Raw genomic sequence first — 18,806 nt, forward strand, 5'->3', positions numbered from 1 at the left:
GCGAACATATACAAGCTTTTGCTATTCAAGGTTAGACTATTCCTTGAAAATATATCCTCCGTCTCTTGCTACAGCCTCGAGCTCAAGCGACGCTAAGAGATCAGGCTTGTCTGGAACAGCGAGTCCTGCAGTAATTTGATCGCCAACTTTAACAGGTCCGACTCCGTGAGGGGTACCTAGTAGTATTGAAGTGGATATGAATTGAAGAATGCATATATCAGTTACCCACCTGTGAGGATCAAATCACCTTCCTGTGGAATAGTCAGCCTATGAGTAAATTGAAGTCATCTATTATTTTGTGCTAACTCCCTACCTCAAGGGTCATAATAGAAGACACGTGCTGGATAAGACGTGGGATACGGTTCATCATGTCCTTAGTATTGCCATTTTGTTTGAATTCCCCATTGATCTATGCGCATAAAATAAATGCTGAATCGAATGGCGCAGTCATGTTTTATTAAGGCCTCTAACCTTTAGCCAGAGATTCAAGTTGTGTGGATCGACAATCTTTTCCCGTGGAATGAAAGGACTAAAAGTGAGCAAAAGATTTATATATATATATTCTTTCCCGGATTCATATCGGCTCACCTTGTAGGTGTAAACGTATCGAATCCTTTGGCTGCTGACCAGGGCAATCCCTTCTTCTTGACAGCATCCTGCATATTCCGTGCAGTCATATCGATTGAGAGGGCTTTGTAGTTCATAGTCAGCTGGTCGATTCGACAATCCCACCAATCATGAAGAGTGAACATACTATATCCAGCAACATGGGAGTCCGCCTGCGCTTCAGAAATATCCCTTCCTGTCTTTCCGATAACAACACCGAGTTCGACTGCAAATCATTAGTTTTATATGTTTGTTTGCCGTGACTGTGCAACTACGTGAACCCACCTTCATAGTGAACTAAAACTCCCTTTGGGACCTCAAACCTCTTTCCGGTCAAATAGCTCGTTGTGGGCTTGAGGAAGAAGAAAGGCTCTGGCGGCACAGTGTTTCCAAGTTCCTTGATATGTTCAAGGTAGTTGCGTCCGATTGCAACGATCTGAAACGAGTACATTGAATTTAGATTTCTACATGAAGGACACACACGTCTACTCGACCTTCTTTCCTCGGGTCAGATAGTGTGCCATGGTCTAGCGTGGGCTATGGTCGAGCGTGAGATCGGTACGCGGTGTGCATGTGGTATATTGCAATTACCCGAGAAGCAGAACTCCCTTCTGTTTGACTCGGGGTCGGATCATGAGCTACCGGACACAGCAGGAGGTGCACACAATGAAATACTAGGCTCTGTATTCAGTGGTACTACACGATGGATAGTTATGAGATCGATGTCACTACGAAGTATACAGCATGCGAAAGGTGGGATCGAGACGGAGCAGACGTAGAACGAAAGCCGGTGAACAAATAGGCAAAATATGAAAAAGAAAGAGAGAACGTATATCTTCGGCTGAGTAGTGTAACATAGAGGATAGTGATAGGGTATATATATTGGGTGATCAAAAGGGTGGATTTGCAGTGAATCGAACCAGCGAGCAATTTTAAGACACCCAGACTACACGTGAAACCAGTCAGCGCTTTTCGAGATAACAGTTTTAGTAGCACTCACATGCAATCGCAATGACGATGTACAGTGCACAGCACATCAGACCTTCCATGTAATTGGACTTGCCATCCATGATCAACAAGTTGACCAAGATAACGCTGACAAAGAGGGAGACGGTCTAATGCCTTAACGTTAGTATGCCACTCAAATAATTGCGTAAAATCCCCTTACCTCAAAGTCAGCAAAGTAGAGAGTTAGCTCTTTTCCGATGACCCATGAAACAATCACAAGGAGCGCTAGGAGATCGGGGTTAGATTACAGTTAAGAAAGCATTTGTATTGTAACTTACGAACTACGAAGGCGGCAATTTGCTACAAGTTCATTCCAGTTAGATTTGATTCTACAAAGGAAGTAATAACGTACGATTGAGCTACCAACGCTGATACCAATGGTAAGCTCCAGTTTGCCCTTCATTGCCATCCAGACTGAAGTGACATGTTCAGCTGCGTTGGCCTATGAATAATTATAAATACTCGTATCATTTCTAAAAAGCAAGCTTACTCACCACCAATGGCAACAAAATAAGACCGATGAATCCCTTGGGAATATGATACTTCTCTGCTGTTTCTTCGATTGATCCGACCACTGCAACGGAGGTTTAGAATACTTGTGATGAACCGTGAGATTGATACGTACAAACATCTGCAGTAAACGAAGTGAGCACGGTGATACCAAGCAACCTATAGCGATAGGTTAGTACGTTGCAGCTGAAGCTAGATAATCGGTAGACTAACCAAGTGGCACCGCTAATAACGCTCATGTTTGGCTCCTCTGGCTCGCTGTCCTCGTCGACGGGAGCAGCGAACAGGTCGGCGTGCGACTTGAGCTGAACATCTATAGTGTTAGTAGGACCTTCTTCCGATCTGGTTGTATCGCTTACTTGGAAGTACAAATAGCTGACGTAGACGATCAATAGGACAATTGCAGTACCACGAGAGATGAGCAACAATCCGTTATGAGAACGCTCATTGCCTCCAGGAGCATCGGTCTCCATGAGAGTCGAGATTGCATTGGGAACCGGAGGATTGGAAGGGTGTTGTTGACTGGAGTGGTACGCGGCAGGAATCACTAGGGCTAAAACAATGTCAATTAACAAAACCTACTACTTGGAAACTGACGTCACGTACTGATGCATGCAAGAGTCATCAACTATGTCACTGATTAGTATTTGCAAATACATTAACCTTATTTACTCACGGATGAGCCACTGTAAATTGACAAAGGATTAGAGCCCTTGAGTACGAACACTAGGCGCGGACTTACGTTTGAGCAGCTGTAACTCGGAAGTTCTGTTCATGGAAACGAATACCACCTGAAACAACAGAATCAACATCGGCGAAGACCCAACATGCCCGAGCAGTGCAGGCGCTTACCGGCCAAGAACGACATCCCGAGCACAAGCAATAGGTTTGATAAGACTGAGCCCAGCATCTAACGTCACAACCACATGGTCAGGCTGTGGGTTCTAGTGATGCAGGCTAAATATACCAAATGTACTTACGGAAGTCTGGACGATCCTGAGTTCGCCTATACGTAATGTTGCGTGTCAGTTACCAAAGACTCCGAAAATAAAAGGACAGGCTCCTGCAGCGTCTATCGAGCGGATCCTCACTCACCCTGAACCAGCGCGGCGATCCCAACGATAATTTCGACCTACGTGGTTTGCCAAACTTGGTCAATATAGATATCCAATCACATAAGTTCTCACGACATACAGCGTTACCGAATGATGCGTTCAACAGACCACCCAGCGTCTGTCCAAGCCTCATTGATAGTTGTTCGGTTGCCTCGCCCAAGAGCTGTAATGATTCAATTGAGTCCTCCACGCCGTATCTTTCGCTGAATCAACTGACCTTTGCAAGGGGTATAATCCCGATGAAACTAAAGGCAAACCTGAGGCCTGCATCCCACTCGAGTTTCTCGGAAATAAGTGCCAATGGGATGAAAATAAGAAGGACATTGAACCAGGAGCCCAAGAGAATAAACCTGGAGGATTCGATCCACCCAGGCTCGCCTTCGGCCACGATTACTTCTTTCACTTTTTGAACGAAAGATCGCTCGCGGGCATGGCCATTGCCATTCGCTAATAATGGTGTAGATTCGACTGTCATTGGATGAGGAAACGGAAGGGGAATATGGATCAACAATCCGTTACGAGAGGTATCGTCACCCGGGTTATAACACTCACGATGAGACATCGCCTTAGCAGTGGAAGGAGCTTGGCGACAGTTACGGTTGTGGGGTCCTGAGGGGGAGGGGCGTATTGTGCAAACCAATCTCAACTGCAAGCGTCCGCCTCTTGTACTGCCGAGTTTCCATTCGACTTTTCTACTCTTTTCTGTTTATGGACACGTGACATCCTCCCGGCTAGTCACGCCGTGACTCGTTGTCATGGCCAGTTCTCTTCGGCCTCTTTATTCTTCCACTATGACCCCGCCATTTTTGGTTTATCTATCTGGGCTTTTGTGGCATTCCATTTTTCATGTATTCCGGTCTTTCCGCAAAAGCAACGTGAGTAAATAAGTAGCATTTAACCACAAATATCGTTGAGTTGTGGCCAAGACCACACGGGTGTGCGGAGTTGGCCCCACAATGCGACGGGCGGGTCTTTAGGGAAGCAGTTGATATTATGGGTCTTGGTACAGTGCTCCTCGCAGTCGACCACGTCCGCCCAGCAACACAGCCAATAGTCAAAGGAAACATCTACGTACAATACACCTATGACATATATATGGCAGTGTAAAGGCGACCGAGGCTACCTTGCATTGAACCTACCTGGAGAAGGCTGATGGCCAAGTCGTAAGACAACCCGACCGGTTGGTCTATGTTACTCGAGCGATACGCCGGACGCTTGATCTTCGAGAGGATTGCCGAGGCCGAGTGCCTCAGGGCGCCGACCCAGAGGCGGACCCCAGGCACGGGAGTCGACGTAAAGAGGCTGTAATGATAGAATATTCGAATTAGTACATGCCACCACTGCATATATTCCATTATGTAGATATGATCTGGACTTGTATGTCTGCTTCGACACCCTCGCAGTCAAGTGAGTCTTTGAATTGTTCTTTTTCGCCGGCTATACACAGCATTGAGGTACCGCTGTACTAATATATACCGGATTAAGCACCCGGACACCTCCTATGTTCCAACTAGGGTGATTAGTGCGCATACATTGTAACTGCAAGGCTGTCTGACTCTGTAGTACTATCCTCCGGTAGAATGCTCCTTGGGCAGTGTCACCTGGGCCAGGGCGCGCGAGCAGCTATCGTTCTCAGAAGCGGTTTCAAACTAGACAGACGTCACACCTATTAGTAAGTTAGTCGAGTGTGATTTCACTGGTATTTTCACCGCACATGTGGGCACAACGAGTTTAACCTCCAGAGTGTTCTAACGGTTTCGGGTTTGAGCCAAGCAAATTGAAGAGAGCTGAGCCAGCTGACTCTGGATCTGGGACCAACTCCTCGACCTCAGTAAGTTCAGTACGTAACCAACACATTCGTGACCACGCTATGTTCAAAAGTATCATAAATATGAGAAATATGTTTCCGAAAAGTGCCTTGGCTCAGTAGGATGGAAGTTGCTATATATCAGAGTGTCAAACTCTAAGATGGATTACCCACAGAGTCCCCTCACCGCCAGTAGTTCCTATCTTACCTGCATAATCTACACTACATGATCGAGGATCCCTTGAAAAGGGGATGCCAAGCACATTCATTCCGACGGAAGCGTTAATGCGGTGCTGAGGTATTACTTTCACTGGCTGGAAGGCCTTTATGGTTCCTGGAGAATGCAGTGCACTACTAAAAGCGGTATTCCAAGTTCTGCTCATAGTTGTAAACCCTATAATAATGTTCTGTCACGTAGTTTGCCCATTTATCAGACCACGGGCGCAGTATCGGAAAATGAACTACGATTCCTTCACTTAGTTGAAATTGATAATATCAATTTGGCGGTCCTCAAAACAATACCAGTGACGACAGAGGCTGGATGAGCTCCAACATATGAGCGACTGGTCGTAAGTGGTGGAGTGATTGTAACAAGTAAACCGAAAGAGCAGGAATGACCGTTGTGACTGTTAGTCGTCACGCTCAGGTGCCCCGTACACGGCTAAGTGATGCAATTATCTCCAACGAATACGCAGAGTTCTGCGTCATCAAGGATCCAACACAGAATATGTTTTGCTCCAATTTTTAGTGTGGGGTAGTATGTAATTTGTCCTCAAACAAGACACACCGGAACATTCCCGCCCAATGTTCTTGTTTTAAATATATAATTTGGATACAAAATATAAAATACCGGCGATTTCTGATCCATATGGGCGCATATATGTACAGTACCATCGAAAATGACGTCGAAGAAATCCACTTGAAGGAACTTCGGCATGTGGCTGGCATTGAAAAATATTTATTCCGCGTTTCATCTGCTCAATTGCGCAACCGACAACCACGACAGCCACCGTCTACAATGCCGATCCATACATCTGTCACGCTTAACACTGGTGCTGAAATGCCCACAATCGGTCTCGGAACATGGAAGAGTGCTCCTGGAGATGTTGGTAAAGCTGTCGAGTATGCTCTCAAAGAGGCCGGCTACCGCCATATTGATACCGCGTTAGTATACTATGATTATACCCGATCGATAAACCAGGTTGACATTTGGCGGTGTAGGTACGACTACCGCAATGAGGCTGAGGTTGGACAAGGGATCAAGGTATGTACTAAATATATGCGCTCAAGGCTCGGTACTTACATCCACACAAGGCCTCTGGCGTCCCGAGGAGTGAAGTAAGCTTCTGATCTAAAGATAAGGGCTGAATGTAACGATCTGACATGTTATCAAGATTTTTCTGACTACAAAGCTCCCTAACACACCATGGTGCCGTGCAAGAGGCGCTAGATGAGTCTTTGTCCAAACTCGGCACAGAATATCTTGATCTTTGTGAGTAAATGCTAGGCATCGCGGCTTTGAGATGTATTGAACGTTACTTTAGGGCTCATGCACTGGGTACGTTTCACAGTTTGTTCCCGCTAAGGCTCATGATTCCCTAACTTGCTCCCTGGTCCTCAATAGCCGGCTCCTATGAAGGATGGTGAGTGGCTACCAGCATTAACTTTATCAGTGGTAGCTCATCTGTGCCTAGGCAAGGCTGATAAATCGCTCGACTGGCTCGACGCCTGGAAACAAATGGAAAAAATCTACGAAACGCAAAGAGACAAAGTTAAAGCCATCGGTATGCACACTCCCTTGTTGGCATCCAGCTCGAATTCACAGAAGCCCTATCGCAGGAGTCTCAAACTTTTCTGTTGAGTTTCTTCAACGCCTCTTGAAAGAAGCCAAGTTGTTCCTGCAGTGAACCAAATCGAGCTCCACCCGCAAGTCCCAGCCAACTCCCCTATCATGACTCCCATCGTATTGACTGATCCTGTTGCAGATCTTGCCCCCAGACGGATGTGATTGAACTGTGCCGCGAGAATGGGATTGCACTCACCGCGTACTCTCCTTTAGGATCCGATAACTCGCCACTTCTCACCGGTAAGAGCTTATCATTCATTATTGAATTGCGCCCCTCATGTGTGATATGTTACACCAGACCCGGCCGTGACCAAGATAGCAGAGGCGCACGGCGTGCATCCTGCACGTATTCTCGTCTCGCTCTGGGCCAATACCAACGGCGTAGCAGGTGAGTGCATGTCACGTCCACCTTCTGCGTCTTTACTGATCTCAGTTGCGGCGCAATCAGTTTTGCCCAAGTCGATCAAACCTGCACGCATTGCAGAGAATAACAAGGTCGTGGAACTCGCACCTGAAGAGATTGCTGAGCTCTTGAAGATTGAGCAGCGCAGCAAGTTCCGGGCTTGCAAGCCGACCTGGACCGGTTGGGGGACCCTCGGGTTCCCAGATGTCAAAGAGTGAGCCCTGAGCTCTTAATACGTTGAACTTGGTCGAACAAATCACAAACTTAAACACCAAGACGGCGTAGTATAGATAGTACTAGTAAATTATAACCATGGGTAGTGAATGTATATTAACAATGTAAGCCCTCATGACACGGTCGTTGCGCCTAAGCGAAATGTGCGGTGTACTGGATACAGAAAATTAAATCTCAAAAGAAAAAGGAAAAACTCTGAAAACAAAACAAAAACAAATGGAATGAATAAATCCACCTAATCCATTGATCAAAGGTCTAATCTTATATACTAATGTTCGTGTGTTTGAGATGGTGAAGTTCGGCCCTTGAGACGTAATGACCGGCGAACGGCGGCGGGTATTATCCGTAAGCTGCCCTTTCGCTTCTGACCATCTTCGTCGTCGGATAAACCCTCGATCCGTGCTCGTTGTCGCTCGCTAATGTTGCTCTGCATTCTGCGAATAGCAACACCACCTTCCTCTGCGGAAAAGTCGAACCCGCGGTTGCCGGTTGAACGCATACCAGTGGACATGTCTGTTCGGCTACCAAGCGAGTGTAACGTTGGCTGGCGAGAGTGCGTGCGTCGCGGAGGGTACGAATCCGCGCTGGCTCGGACTTCGGCTTGTTGTTCCGTAAAGTGGCCGCCGAGTTTGGGGTGATGGGCAACATCAACGTTGGGATCACGCGCACGGATGATACGCATAATATCGATGTCGTTCGAGAACTCGATCAAGCGGATAGTCTTGGAGATGTAACGAGGAGCAAGGGCGAGGCAGAACGCAATGGGGATCCCAAACCAGAAGTACGCGGAGCGGAAGAGGTAATACGTATTGCCGCTAACGACAACATGTCAATTGAATCCATAGCGGGAATCAAATTAACAAGGACTTACTATGCTGGAGTATAGAAAGCAGCTGGTCTGATCAGAGAATAAATTGCGGTGTATGCCCACACGAGGATGACTCCGATCGTAACCGCGAACCAAACCCAGCCTGTCCAAGCACGAGTGTTCAGGCCGTTGAAGGCATTGACAGCCATGACGGTGGCAACGACCATAGTCTGTCGAATAATTCAATGATGTCATCATAGGTATTGACAAACTTAAACTTACCGTTGAGAACTCATACATGCCAACATCGTAACCATCTGTACGTGCGCTGGTGGATCTATATGCGTAGAGGATAAAGAAGAATATGACCGCGGACTGTGACAAGGCATCAGCAATGCTTTTACCAGCCCGCTTGGTGTGACCGTACCTGATAGATACCATCAAACATATAGAGCGCAAACACACGAACACCAAACCAGCGACCTTCACGACCATACCGGTAAAGCTCAGGCAATGTAACCAAAATATCCGCATCTGCGACTCGATCAGTGACTGTCTCCTAAACGGCAATCCGTGTACTCACCAATATTGCGATCAAAGATACCGATAGCAATAACTGGAGCGATCGACCAAAACACATTCCAGAACAAGAGATAGGTATTCGAACACACTAAACTCTAGTTAGCGTTGTTGACCCAAACCGCCACGAATGACTCACTATGTAGTACTCCATCCGCAATAAATTTGGAACCACCATAGGACCCAATACATACGATATTCTTAAAGAAGAAGTTGACAATCCTACAGAATCATTAGTCTACTGCCACTCTTTCTCAAAATACACTTACATATTCGAATTTCGGACATACGACCAGTGCCCATGGACAACAATAGCCTCGTCAAGAATCGGAACTAGAACACAATTAGAAACCCGTCCACGACCCGATGCAAAGAAAGAAAAAAAGACTCACCTGGGCAATCGCATAATCCGACGAGTTTACTGCCTGAAGACCTTCCTCTCCCGAAATACCCACACCACATCCGCAGCTTGATCATGCTCACGTCGTTCGCACCGTCTCCAATCGCAAGGGTCATCACGCCCAATTCGTCCTTGATCAACGGACCATCTGGGCCTTTTGGCGGGGCGAGACACGGCACCCAATAACGGCTTCACACCGAGTCGAAAGTTCGATCATCAGCTGGCGGTTCCAGGGCGCTTCTTCATCCATAGCCTGCACGAACGAAGTTAGCGAGCTGTGCGGTGAGAGGCAAAAAGGTACGGCACGCGTACATGAGTGAGAGCACCTCCATCAATACCAACACGAATCCTCCAGGTCGAGAACCATTACCTTCGGGAACGAGTGATGTCGCCGAGTGACCGAGGGACATTCTCCGCAGTGGCATACCTCGCCTGAAGGCGTCGCGGGCTCCTCGGTCGGATGCACAGCAGGATTATCCATGATCTTGTCATCAGGGAAAAACTCGTTCGCAGCCTTTTTCATTTGTTCGTGCACCGCAAACGTATCCGCCCCGCCTCGCACAATAATCAAGTTGGCATCCTTGGAAATGAGGTTGGTACTATATCCAATGGCTAATATAAAAATGATAAGGACAAGTTGTTTCAGGTATTGGGAAATACGTACCAATGGCAGTCTCAAGTTTATCACCGGTAGCGACCCATACTTTGATTCCAGCGCGCTTCAAATCGGCGATTGCCTTGGGAACACCATCTTGGAGCCTGTCTTCGATTGCAGTGGCGCCCAATAACCGTAGGTCACGCTCAATCTGGTCCGAAACAGCCTCGATCTTTTCCTCGCGGCCTTCCAAAGCAACTTGAGCTTCATGGTAGCGCTCGTTCCAAGCTTCATATTCGTCAGGCGAGATGGTCTTGTAGGCCAAGCAGAGAGTACGAAGACCTGTCCAGATGAATGAGTAACGACGAAAAGAAAGTATCATTCAACGCACCTTCACTAGCAAAATAGTCCAAGTCCTCCCCAGTCTTTTGCCTTATGCTATCGTTGCCAGATTTGAGCCTCTCGAAAATAACGTTGTCCGCTCCCTTGCACATCAAAAATACCCTGCGGTCCTCGGGATCCATCTTGCGGACAATGACACTCATACGTTTACGTGCGCTCGTAAAGTCCAAGACGTTCAAAAGCTCGAATTCTTCAACACCCGCAAACGGTGTTTGCATACGCATAATTTCGCGCTCGCGACCGAGGAAAATGAAGCCGGCGTCTGCAGCGGCTTGAACAAGCGCGGCCTCGTCGGGGGATTGAGCCTTGTATTCTAGTCGACCGGTTTGCTCGTTTGTGCCAGCAAGGACGGTATGACACAGTGCAAGGGTAGAAAAGAATCCGTACAGTTGACGCATGTGGCCATCATCGCGGGGAGACTCGATATCCTGCTTGAGCTGAGCATTGGCGAATTTGGTGGTGGCTAGGGTGGGATGCTGGGCTGTTCAACAACCTGGGGAGCACTGGTCGACGCAGACCCAGGAGTGGACTCGTGCGAGCCACGAACTTTGCGTGGTTGACCGGCTTCGGGATCATCGTCAATTGCGGTCGTGTCGGACGAGGGGCTCTTTTTGATTGCTGGGTTATCATCAGAGTCGCTCTCGGATTCGGATTCTTCGGGTAAATCTTCGCCTTTGTAGATGGTGCCGCCAACCGAACATTGTCTGAACACCTAATCAACAATCGCGGTTAGATCTACAGGCCGTCAATCAAACAAAGACTCCAGGCACGAACCATGTTATTCTGAGTCAACGTGCCGGTCTTGTCTGAAAAGACATATTCAATCTGGCCAAGGTCATCAGACAAGTTCCATGAGCGGGCGAGCGTCGGAGTGTCATTTTTCGCATAATATATTTCTCGGTCAAAGTAAATAAACGCTGCCTGGCACGTTCGTACGAATTCAATAGATCTAAACAATAGCGATTAGCGAAATGAGCTCGGAGAGATGGGTGATCGGCCGCCGAGACGGGGTCAGGTGGTGTGGTTACTCACATGTATAGGGAGATGGGAATAACGTTCTGGAAGGTGATGAGGGCGTTGGCGAATGTCACCAGCCCGTTGATGCTGGGGTTATCATCCGGCTGAGTCGCAAAAGCCATCCAGTAAGCACCATTTCTGAACGCGCGCTTCTCGAGTGTGGAGTCGACAATGGCACAGACCACGGCCATGGCGGCTAGAATAATCAAGTTGATAAACCTAATCAAGTAATATGTCGTCAGACAAGATATCAGCGATTCTTGGCCAAACTTACACTTGAGGATTCATTTGTCGTTCAACTTTGCTCCGTTTACTGGGTGTACCACCCGAGTTCAGAACGATCTTAGAGTCGCCACCAGTATAGAGAACAATACCCGTGGCCCATCGTGTATTTCGAAGAACGGTCCCACGCAAAAAGACAGTCTGCAAATCAATCGGAGATTTCTTCCCGCTCTCAGTCACGACGGCGGCGTTGAGTCTGTACATGTTCACATCGGGAGCCTCGGCCTCGATTTTCATGGGGTTGGCCTGAACGCAGTCTTGGGCCGTGCGCAAATGAGTGAGCTCGGGAACGGCGTGACGGGACTTGAGATTGGTCTCGCCATCCAAGTTCTTGGTTTCGACATAGGCCACATTTTCCTCCTCGCTTGTCGCACAAATAACAATATCAGCAGCAAAGGCTTGGCGATCGTGAATCTTGACAAAATCACCGACTTGTACGTCTTCCCATAGAGTAGGGCCCAGTGTGGAGCACCGGGATTGTCTTCAGGTGGTGGGAGGTCGTCAGGGTCGTTATTGGGAGAAAGCACGCTCATTTGCATTGATTCTGGGGAGCCTTTTTCGAGGTTGACAGCAGACGTAGGGGTGGATTCGGGGGTGGCGCTGGCGTTCTTTACTTTGCCGCGGCGGACAAACTTGGGAAGAGGCACTCCTGGAACAAATGTTTTTTCCTTGTGTCGCATCACATTGTGGTTCTTGTGGTTCCCTGCACGTAACACATGCACAATCGAGTGGTTCACTTGCCGGTCAGACTGGTGTCGCTTGATGTCTTCATATCCGTCCTTGGCAGCTGTAATCGCAATGACCACAATCAGAGGCAGGAGAACAAGGCCGGGGAAATAGTGGAGAACCGCGGGAAGAACTGGAGAATGGCAATGGCAAGGAAGAACCTGGGACCAATCAGCACAATACGACTCGCATGTAGTCGATCGACTCACATGTTGGCGATACGCCGAAACTGTTCGAGCAAGTTACGAGGAACAAAAGTCAGAACGGTGTACTTGGAGGTGACGACTTGATTAGTCGCATATTTGTTCTCCTTGAGTATCTTGCCCTTGGCGTCGAACATGTCCTTTGGCAGCTCCTGGTTGATGTATACATTGCGCGGTACTGCCGGTGGTGGGGCACGTGAGAAGAGGGACTCGACGTTGAAGTCGGCCAGTGCGCGATAGGCACGGGCAAATGCATTGGTGCTGCGAGGGGGCATGATAGTGGGCCTGATGGCAGACGTATAGGTAATTTATTACAAGTACTGTCGCTATAGGCCAATAGCCCCACAGCAAGGGGCAGCTCGGAGAGGGAGCAGCAGAGGGAGAGAGTTGCCGTTACAAGAGCAGTCGTGGTCGGAAAGACAGTCCCCTGTAGTCAAATCCAGACCGGTCCCCCTCAAACCTCGCCTGAGCTGCGATGCCCATCGCCAAACAATTCTGCTGCGTCATCTCGGCCGCCGCAGGGTCCATACAGTTAGTCCCTGGGCGCTTACCACGTATCCGTACTCCCCGAGGGCAATGCATCAGTAGATCCTCCTAGAAACTATGCTCATACACCTCGAGTGCTATACATCTAATTGTATCGCTACACACCCAGCCTTTTTTTCTCTCAACCCTGCGCGCATATACTCACTACCAACACCTCAGAAAAAAGTACCCTATTTACATCCGGGAGCATCCCTGGAATGTGGAGGCTCATATCAACCCATCTCTGTCATCTTCCGAGCCGACCACTCGCTCCGTCCAGTCACTCCGGCTCTCTCCCGCGGGTCTTGCGGTCGCACCTCTCGTCTGAGATTTACACGCACTTCGTCTGACTTCTGTCCTTTACCACCATACGGTCCGAATCGCAATGAAACAACAAAAGATGTGATATGAAACAACAAAACGAGATGTGATATACAAACAAGTGGAGTCGATACAAATAGAAGCAGTGCATATTGAGTTGCATAGGGAAATTAAGCAAACAGGTCCGTTAATACCGAAGCCGTAGAGAGATCGCATATCATTATCATCATAGTACCAAGCGCATATCGTGCCCAAAATTACGAGCGATTGGGTAAACCCCTCACGTCATCTAGAGCCTTTTATAAAGCTTGCCTATTTTCCCAAAAGACTGGTTGCCCACCCCCGGTGGAGGGGGAGGCGCCACAAATGGTTGCTGTTGCTGGGCGAACCCGGGCGCGTTAGGAAGAGGTCGAGATCCTCCGAGGTTCGGTTGGTAAGCACCAGGCGGAAGAGGCGCGACAAACATTCCAGGTGCAGGACTGGTCATGGATGGTGGTTGGTAAGCCTGACCTCCCATTGGTTGATACGCTTGAGCCATTGTTGGTAGGGGAGGCGGTAGATAATTCATCCTATTGGGTATAGGGTCGCTGGGCGCATGTACACTCATTCGTGCGTTGCCACCAAGACTTTGCCGTCCTGCACTCCGGCCAGAGAATATGCTCGCACCATCGTCATCATTTATTCGTGAAGGCGGAGGAGCTGGAGCTTGGAACGCCGGCGCTTTCAGCATTGTACCCGCAACAGCAGTACTAATTCATTCAAATTGATCAGTACAGGTAGGCGAGAACAAACAAATCGACGTACTTATAAAACGCGCTGGCACCTCCTTCTCTCAATGCATTCTGGGCATCAACTATCCCTTCGTCCCCGTTGACTCGGCCAGCAAGTGTGTACCTATGCGTCTGGGTTTGTGCAGGACGGTAGGCACCGGAAGGATCAAAGTTTGATGGCCTTGGCACGGACACAGGAGGGTTATATCCACTTGGGGCATACGATGAAGTGACTGGAGGCGCTGAGGGTCTCAGGGATACTGGAGGTGTGTATGTGCTGGGAGCAGTCGGCCGATGCATCGGAATAGAGGGACGGGTGTGTGGAGGCGGAGGAGAAGGAATGGGAGCGGGCGCGGGAGTAGATACGAGGGTAGGAATGACTGCAGGAGCAGATGCAGAAGTGGGTATAGTAGGCCTAGGCGGGGGAGACGTCGAAGAATACGGCACAACCGATGCCCGACTCACACGTTCCTGCACCTGTGGCCTCGCACCCAGTGGCCTCCACTCTGCCGACTGGCGCTGCACCCTTGGGTTCGAAACCGGCTCAACTTCTTCATATGCTGGCCCTTCCAAACTCTCAGGCTCGGGGGTGAAAGTGGGCAGTGCAGTCTGGATGCTACTAACGCTTCCCCGAGTCGTGTGTCTTTCAAGTCGCTGTGCATGACCTGGGTGGGCCTGGCCCATAGGATAATACGTCGGTGCACGGCCCAAAGATGGTGCATTTGCCGCTAAAATATCGTCTTCATCAACGTCGCTCGTTGGAGATTGAGGCTGGGCCAATACGTCATGTGGGCGCGGACCAACTTGAACTTGGATTGGGGGCGGACGCCCCGTGTTTTGCGTTTGCGGAGACATCGAAGGTGGCCGTCCCACATTAAGCCCGTCATCGTCGTCCTGTCCAATCTCTGCAACCTCGGAATCAAACCACCACTTGTTCTCTTTTTGTTTCGCGTTGCCCGAGATGGGCACGGGCTGGATGGGAGGAGAAGTCGAAGTCGACGCCGAAGAACCCGAGGCGTTCGTTCCAACACGACTGTACTCAGACTGTAGTTTTGCACTCCGAGACTCGTCTTCACGTTGCCGTTGGGACTCGTTGTATTTGAAGAGCTCTTCAGACCAGAGCGGAATCCGTCTTCGTCGACTGGAACAAATTCATCGCATCAGATTAGATATCACGCACAGACGAAGGGCGATGAGATCGAGCCTACGTGGAGGTAAAGTGGGGCGTTGCAATTGCTCTTGTTGGAGGGAAAGAGACTGTCGAGTTGCGTCCGCTATTTTACGGTCGAGTTCGCTATCAGTGAGCTCATAGGCCGGTGGGGGGAGATCGTTGCCTAGAAAGTGGTCGTGCTCATGCGAGTGGGTGGTGGCCATATATAATTTACTAAGTAAGGTCTGTCTAAATATGGCCTTAGGTATCGTAGGATAAGGTCAATCGAATCGTTCTTGTGCAGATGGGAGAGGAGAGAAGATAACGAGATTATTTGCTCGAGTAGTTCGGGGTTGGGCATTTGACCGATAGCCAAGCCCCGAGCGCTATATAATTAAGGGTCCATTTGGTTGGCACTCGCACTGCCCTGGGTTCCTGAGTTTTCCAGTCTCAGCTGACTCACGATCATTCTTGCTCCTTAAACGTGAGTCTTTCCAAGTTCACAGCAGATATAGGAACTCCTTACACATCACTGCATATATCTAGTGAATCTAATTACGCCCAATTCGTTAGATTGCGAACCCCGAGTCCGAGATCAGTTACACCCACCTCAACCCCAGCCTCTTCGAGCGCCCGACGCAAACACTGCAAAATTATTAAATAAAATTTAGCATGTCCACCGCCTCGAACCCTGAACAGCTCACTAGTGAACAACGCGAAAGCCTCCTGTATCGCCTTGCACAAGACTACAGAGGTGCGCCATCTCCCCAATTGGGAGGTGCAATTTTTTAAATCAATCGTCCACTTACTCTAGACCTAAATGGGACTGAAGTAGAAGTATGGCCGCATACACCCTCTTCGATCGAGTTTGCACGAATTGTAAACGTAGGGAGGCCGGTATTGTTTCGTAGTAAGTCCTCTGGGGCACTTACCTGTCATTAGGCTCGTGGTTGACGTACATGGTGCCTGTAGATACCCCAAATATGAAAGACCTTCCCGCTTTGACAAGATGGACGGATGATTACCTTGGTTCCATCATGGGGGATCGTAAAGTTTCTGTTGCAATCACTCCAAATGGGCAAGTCTTAGCATCATTTGATATTCCCACTGGACTGTCAACCGAACACCGTTTCGTTTTTGCAGGCGAGCAGACGCGTTGCACACTTTGCCAAGTGGCACACGTTACTTTGTCGAACCGCACACTGAAATAATGAAAATACAGGAGTTATTCCAGGCCATCAAACGATCAGAGCAAGTACGTATTCTGGATTTAGTTTTTGGCAACATATTATTTACGTATAATCAAATTAAAGGACGCGTCCAGCGATGTGTGTTACCTACAGTCGCAAAACGGTAACATGTACAGCGCAGTCGACTTTGAGTCCATCCCCGATCGTCCCTCGGACTCAGAATTATGTCCACAGCTCCTGTCTGATGTTCCAAAAGAGATTTCATGGGCGAGTGAAGCGCTCGGTAAGACGTAGTACCTGAGCGTCTACCTCAAGGTTAACAGAGCCCGAACGACACCAGGTCGAACTCCCGACGCGGTGAATGTCTGGATAGGGGGCAGCAGGAGTGTAACTAGCGTTCATAGCGGTAATGTACTATCCTTTTCTGGTCGATCAATGTCCCGGTTAAATTTGCCTAGATCCGTATGAAAACATATATGCGGTCGTTCGGGGAGCCAAGCATTTTACTTTGCTCCCGCCAACCGAGGGGTACACACTCCGCGAGCAACGAGTGCCACATGCACGGTATACCCGCCCACTCCGTCCTCGCCTCTGAGATAGAGCCAATACCTGATTCAACTGTGCGTTGGGCCGAGGTTGATCCTACTCTTTCTTCAATATCCGACACAGAAATTGGTGCACCACTGAGAGTGACGGTCAAGGCAGGAGATGCACTTTATTTGCCTGCAGGATGGTGGCATCATGTTGCCCAGTCTGGGGACAAAGAAAGCGGGGTGTGCATTGCGTTGAACTGGTGGTACGATGTCGAAATGAGAGGCATGACATGGACTTGGATGTCGTTCCTAAGGCGGATGGGAGCACCCAACGGAGAAGAAGATGAAGCAGCGTAAAGAACACTGTATGTATGCGCCATCTTGTTTTCTTGTTGACTTGAAATTGACGCACATATATCTCAGAGCAACGTGACTCAATGGTTATATACCAATGAAACTGATGTATAACACGGGATCATATATCGGGAACATCCCTTAACTTCATTCGGTCCATCCGAGCTACGCAGTCAACCAGATGTGGATAGATACCACCAAGAACATTCGATGCAACATCTTTGAGAGCAGTGTTACACTTTGAACACCAGCCAGAATGAAACACATCCTTCTGATCGGTCAACATTTTGGTAAGCCGTTTTATTTTGGGAGCCATTTCCCTCACGGGGTCGACGTTTTTCCGACCAGACGGGATGTAAAGAGGGGAGCTTTGATCAAATCTGCCAGTTTGTCGAGCGCACTTGGTAGTGGCCGACTTGGAATTGGTGGACCGTGGGCAACTTGTGGTATAAAAATCGTTTATTCTCTTTTCCCAGTTTTCGAAGGTATCACTGATGATTTGTCGAAGAACAAAGAAGGAATAAGCAAATTCGGGGTCAAATGCAAACCAAGTTGGCGGAGGCCCGTATGTAGAACTATCGTCTATTTTTATTTTGGTAAAGAACCGTACCCCCACGGTATAGAATGCCCATGGGGTGAGTTCATCTGCACCAAAACGCAAAACGCTCATAGCTAGACTGGGGTGTTCATCGTAGTGACAGAACCCAGAGTCGTGTATCCCATCGGCAACAGAAGCAGGGAGTATTGTCTTGATTATATGGTCCTGTAAATATCCTTCGAGCTGGATCATTTGGTATTTGTGAGTGATCGCGATCGCATCCATGAGCTGAACAATGTCGGCCGCGCGAATGAATTCACTATAAACACGTGCGTATCTACGTAAGAACGATCTCGTTGATCACAGGGAAGATACTTACATGCCTTTGTAGATAGCGTTTAATACCGTATCAAAGGCCTTGGGATTGTCATCGAGTGTTATAGGCTCGTCCTTTCCTTCAGCTGGCTGAACACAAGAGAGGGCGAACATATCCTTGAATACTTCGGAGTATAAGGCAAGAATAGCTGGAGTAGTTTGATATAGGCTTCAGTGCCCCTTGTTAGTCTGTTGCCAGCCTAATCGGGCTCACATTTGTGAACTTTGAAAGTTGAACCCTTAATATCGAAAGTTATATTTCCGTCTTCGTAAAAATGCGAAGTTTGGAAGACTTCAGGCTTGGGCTCAGATTCGGGCTTGGGTTCGGATTGAGGTTCAGATTCAGACTCGGGCTGAGAGTGGGAACTCTCTGAAAAGTTCCCTAATGGCTGGTGTGACATGATCTCTAGCTTTCTTCGGGTCTCAGTGGGACAACAGTGTTTAGATATAGTAAATCCTGTCTACTACAAACTTAGTACGAAGTGTGTGGTGATCAAAGGATACGTCAC

General features: G+C 48.6%; 8 protein-coding genes across 8 annotated transcripts; 3 read left to right on the forward strand and 5 right to left on the reverse strand.

The window, feature by feature from the left end:
- Positions 1–36: 36 nt before the first annotated feature.
- On the reverse strand, positions 37–1,130 carry RhiXN_04126 (fumarylacetoacetate hydrolase domain-containing protein 2; the record flags this gene model as incomplete). Its single annotated transcript, XM_043323943.1, has 8 exons — positions 37–176; positions 230–251; positions 314–409; positions 472–529; positions 589–691; positions 755–832; positions 892–1,042; positions 1,101–1,130. 8 exons carry the CDS (start codon positions 1,128–1,130, stop codon positions 37–39), a joined length of 678 nt encoding a protein of 225 aa, XP_043176362.1.
- Positions 1,131–1,538: 408 nt separating this feature from the next.
- On the reverse strand, positions 1,539–3,801 carry RhiXN_04127 (Sodium/calcium exchanger protein; the record flags this gene model as incomplete). The annotated part of the gene is made up of 17 exons (XM_043323944.1): positions 1,539–1,552; positions 1,607–1,721; positions 1,775–1,839; positions 1,893–1,914; positions 1,967–2,056; positions 2,109–2,188; positions 2,240–2,283; positions 2,338–2,429; positions 2,484–2,677; positions 2,731–2,752; positions 2,801–2,810; positions 2,867–2,915; positions 2,977–3,034; positions 3,105–3,130; positions 3,220–3,256; positions 3,319–3,402; positions 3,457–3,801. 17 exons carry the CDS (start codon positions 3,799–3,801, stop codon positions 1,539–1,541), a joined length of 1,347 nt encoding a protein of 448 aa, XP_043176363.1.
- A 2,263-nt stretch (positions 3,802–6,064) lies between these two features.
- RhiXN_04128 (aldo/keto reductase family protein) lies at positions 6,065–7,513 on the forward strand (the record flags this gene model as incomplete). Its single annotated transcript, XM_043323945.1, has 11 exons — positions 6,065–6,210; positions 6,268–6,310; positions 6,361–6,384; positions 6,490–6,538; positions 6,591–6,604; positions 6,671–6,689; positions 6,741–6,830; positions 6,886–6,949; positions 7,032–7,132; positions 7,191–7,280; positions 7,326–7,513. 11 exons carry the CDS (start codon positions 6,065–6,067, stop codon positions 7,511–7,513), a joined length of 828 nt encoding a protein of 275 aa, XP_043176364.1.
- A 284-nt stretch (positions 7,514–7,797) lies between these two features.
- Positions 7,798–12,816, reverse strand: RhiXN_04129 (phospholipid-translocating P-type ATPase; the record flags this gene model as incomplete). Its single annotated transcript, XM_043323946.1, has 19 exons — positions 7,798–8,344; positions 8,401–8,567; positions 8,620–8,712; positions 8,765–8,871; positions 8,921–9,007; positions 9,056–9,138; positions 9,186–9,249; positions 9,309–9,470; positions 9,512–9,569; positions 9,744–9,928; positions 9,981–10,253; positions 10,303–10,789; positions 10,861–11,025; positions 11,088–11,262; positions 11,346–11,549; positions 11,605–11,976; positions 12,033–12,399; positions 12,461–12,471; positions 12,548–12,816. The coding sequence occupies 19 exons, from the start codon at positions 12,814–12,816 to the stop codon at positions 7,798–7,800; spliced, it is 3,876 nt and encodes a 1,291-aa protein (XP_043176365.1).
- An 860-nt stretch (positions 12,817–13,676) lies between these two features.
- RhiXN_04130 (uncharacterized protein) lies at positions 13,677–15,531 on the reverse strand (the record flags this gene model as incomplete). The annotated part of the gene is made up of 3 exons (XM_043323947.1): positions 13,677–14,136; positions 14,192–15,298; positions 15,338–15,531. 3 exons carry the CDS (start codon positions 15,529–15,531, stop codon positions 13,677–13,679), a joined length of 1,761 nt encoding a protein of 586 aa, XP_043176366.1.
- A 448-nt stretch (positions 15,532–15,979) lies between these two features.
- Positions 15,980–16,858, forward strand: RhiXN_04131 (phospholipase; the record flags this gene model as incomplete). The annotated part of the gene is made up of 6 exons (XM_043323948.1): positions 15,980–16,061; positions 16,122–16,217; positions 16,280–16,479; positions 16,530–16,562; positions 16,621–16,780; positions 16,821–16,858. 6 exons carry the CDS (start codon positions 15,980–15,982, stop codon positions 16,856–16,858), a joined length of 609 nt encoding a protein of 202 aa, XP_043176367.1.
- A 196-nt stretch (positions 16,859–17,054) lies between these two features.
- On the forward strand, positions 17,055–17,387 carry RhiXN_04132 (phospholipase; the record flags this gene model as incomplete). Its single annotated transcript, XM_043323949.1, has 1 exon — positions 17,055–17,387. The coding sequence occupies one exon, from the start codon at positions 17,055–17,057 to the stop codon at positions 17,385–17,387; it is 333 nt and encodes a 110-aa protein (XP_043176368.1).
- Positions 17,388–17,505: 118 nt separating this feature from the next.
- Positions 17,506–18,698, reverse strand: RhiXN_04133 (The BTB (BR-C, ttk and bab)/POZ (Pox virus and Zinc finger) domain; the record flags this gene model as incomplete). The annotated part of the gene is made up of 3 exons (XM_043323950.1): positions 17,506–18,241; positions 18,302–18,446; positions 18,512–18,698. 3 exons carry the CDS (start codon positions 18,696–18,698, stop codon positions 17,506–17,508), a joined length of 1,068 nt encoding a protein of 355 aa, XP_043176369.1.
- Between the last annotated feature and the right edge of the window lie 108 nt (positions 18,699–18,806).

This window comes from Rhizoctonia solani, chromosome 1, assembly GCF_016906535.1.
Source record: "Rhizoctonia solani chromosome 1, complete sequence".
Classification (NCBI taxonomy): Eukaryota; Fungi; Basidiomycota; class Agaricomycetes; order Cantharellales; family Ceratobasidiaceae; genus Rhizoctonia; species Rhizoctonia solani.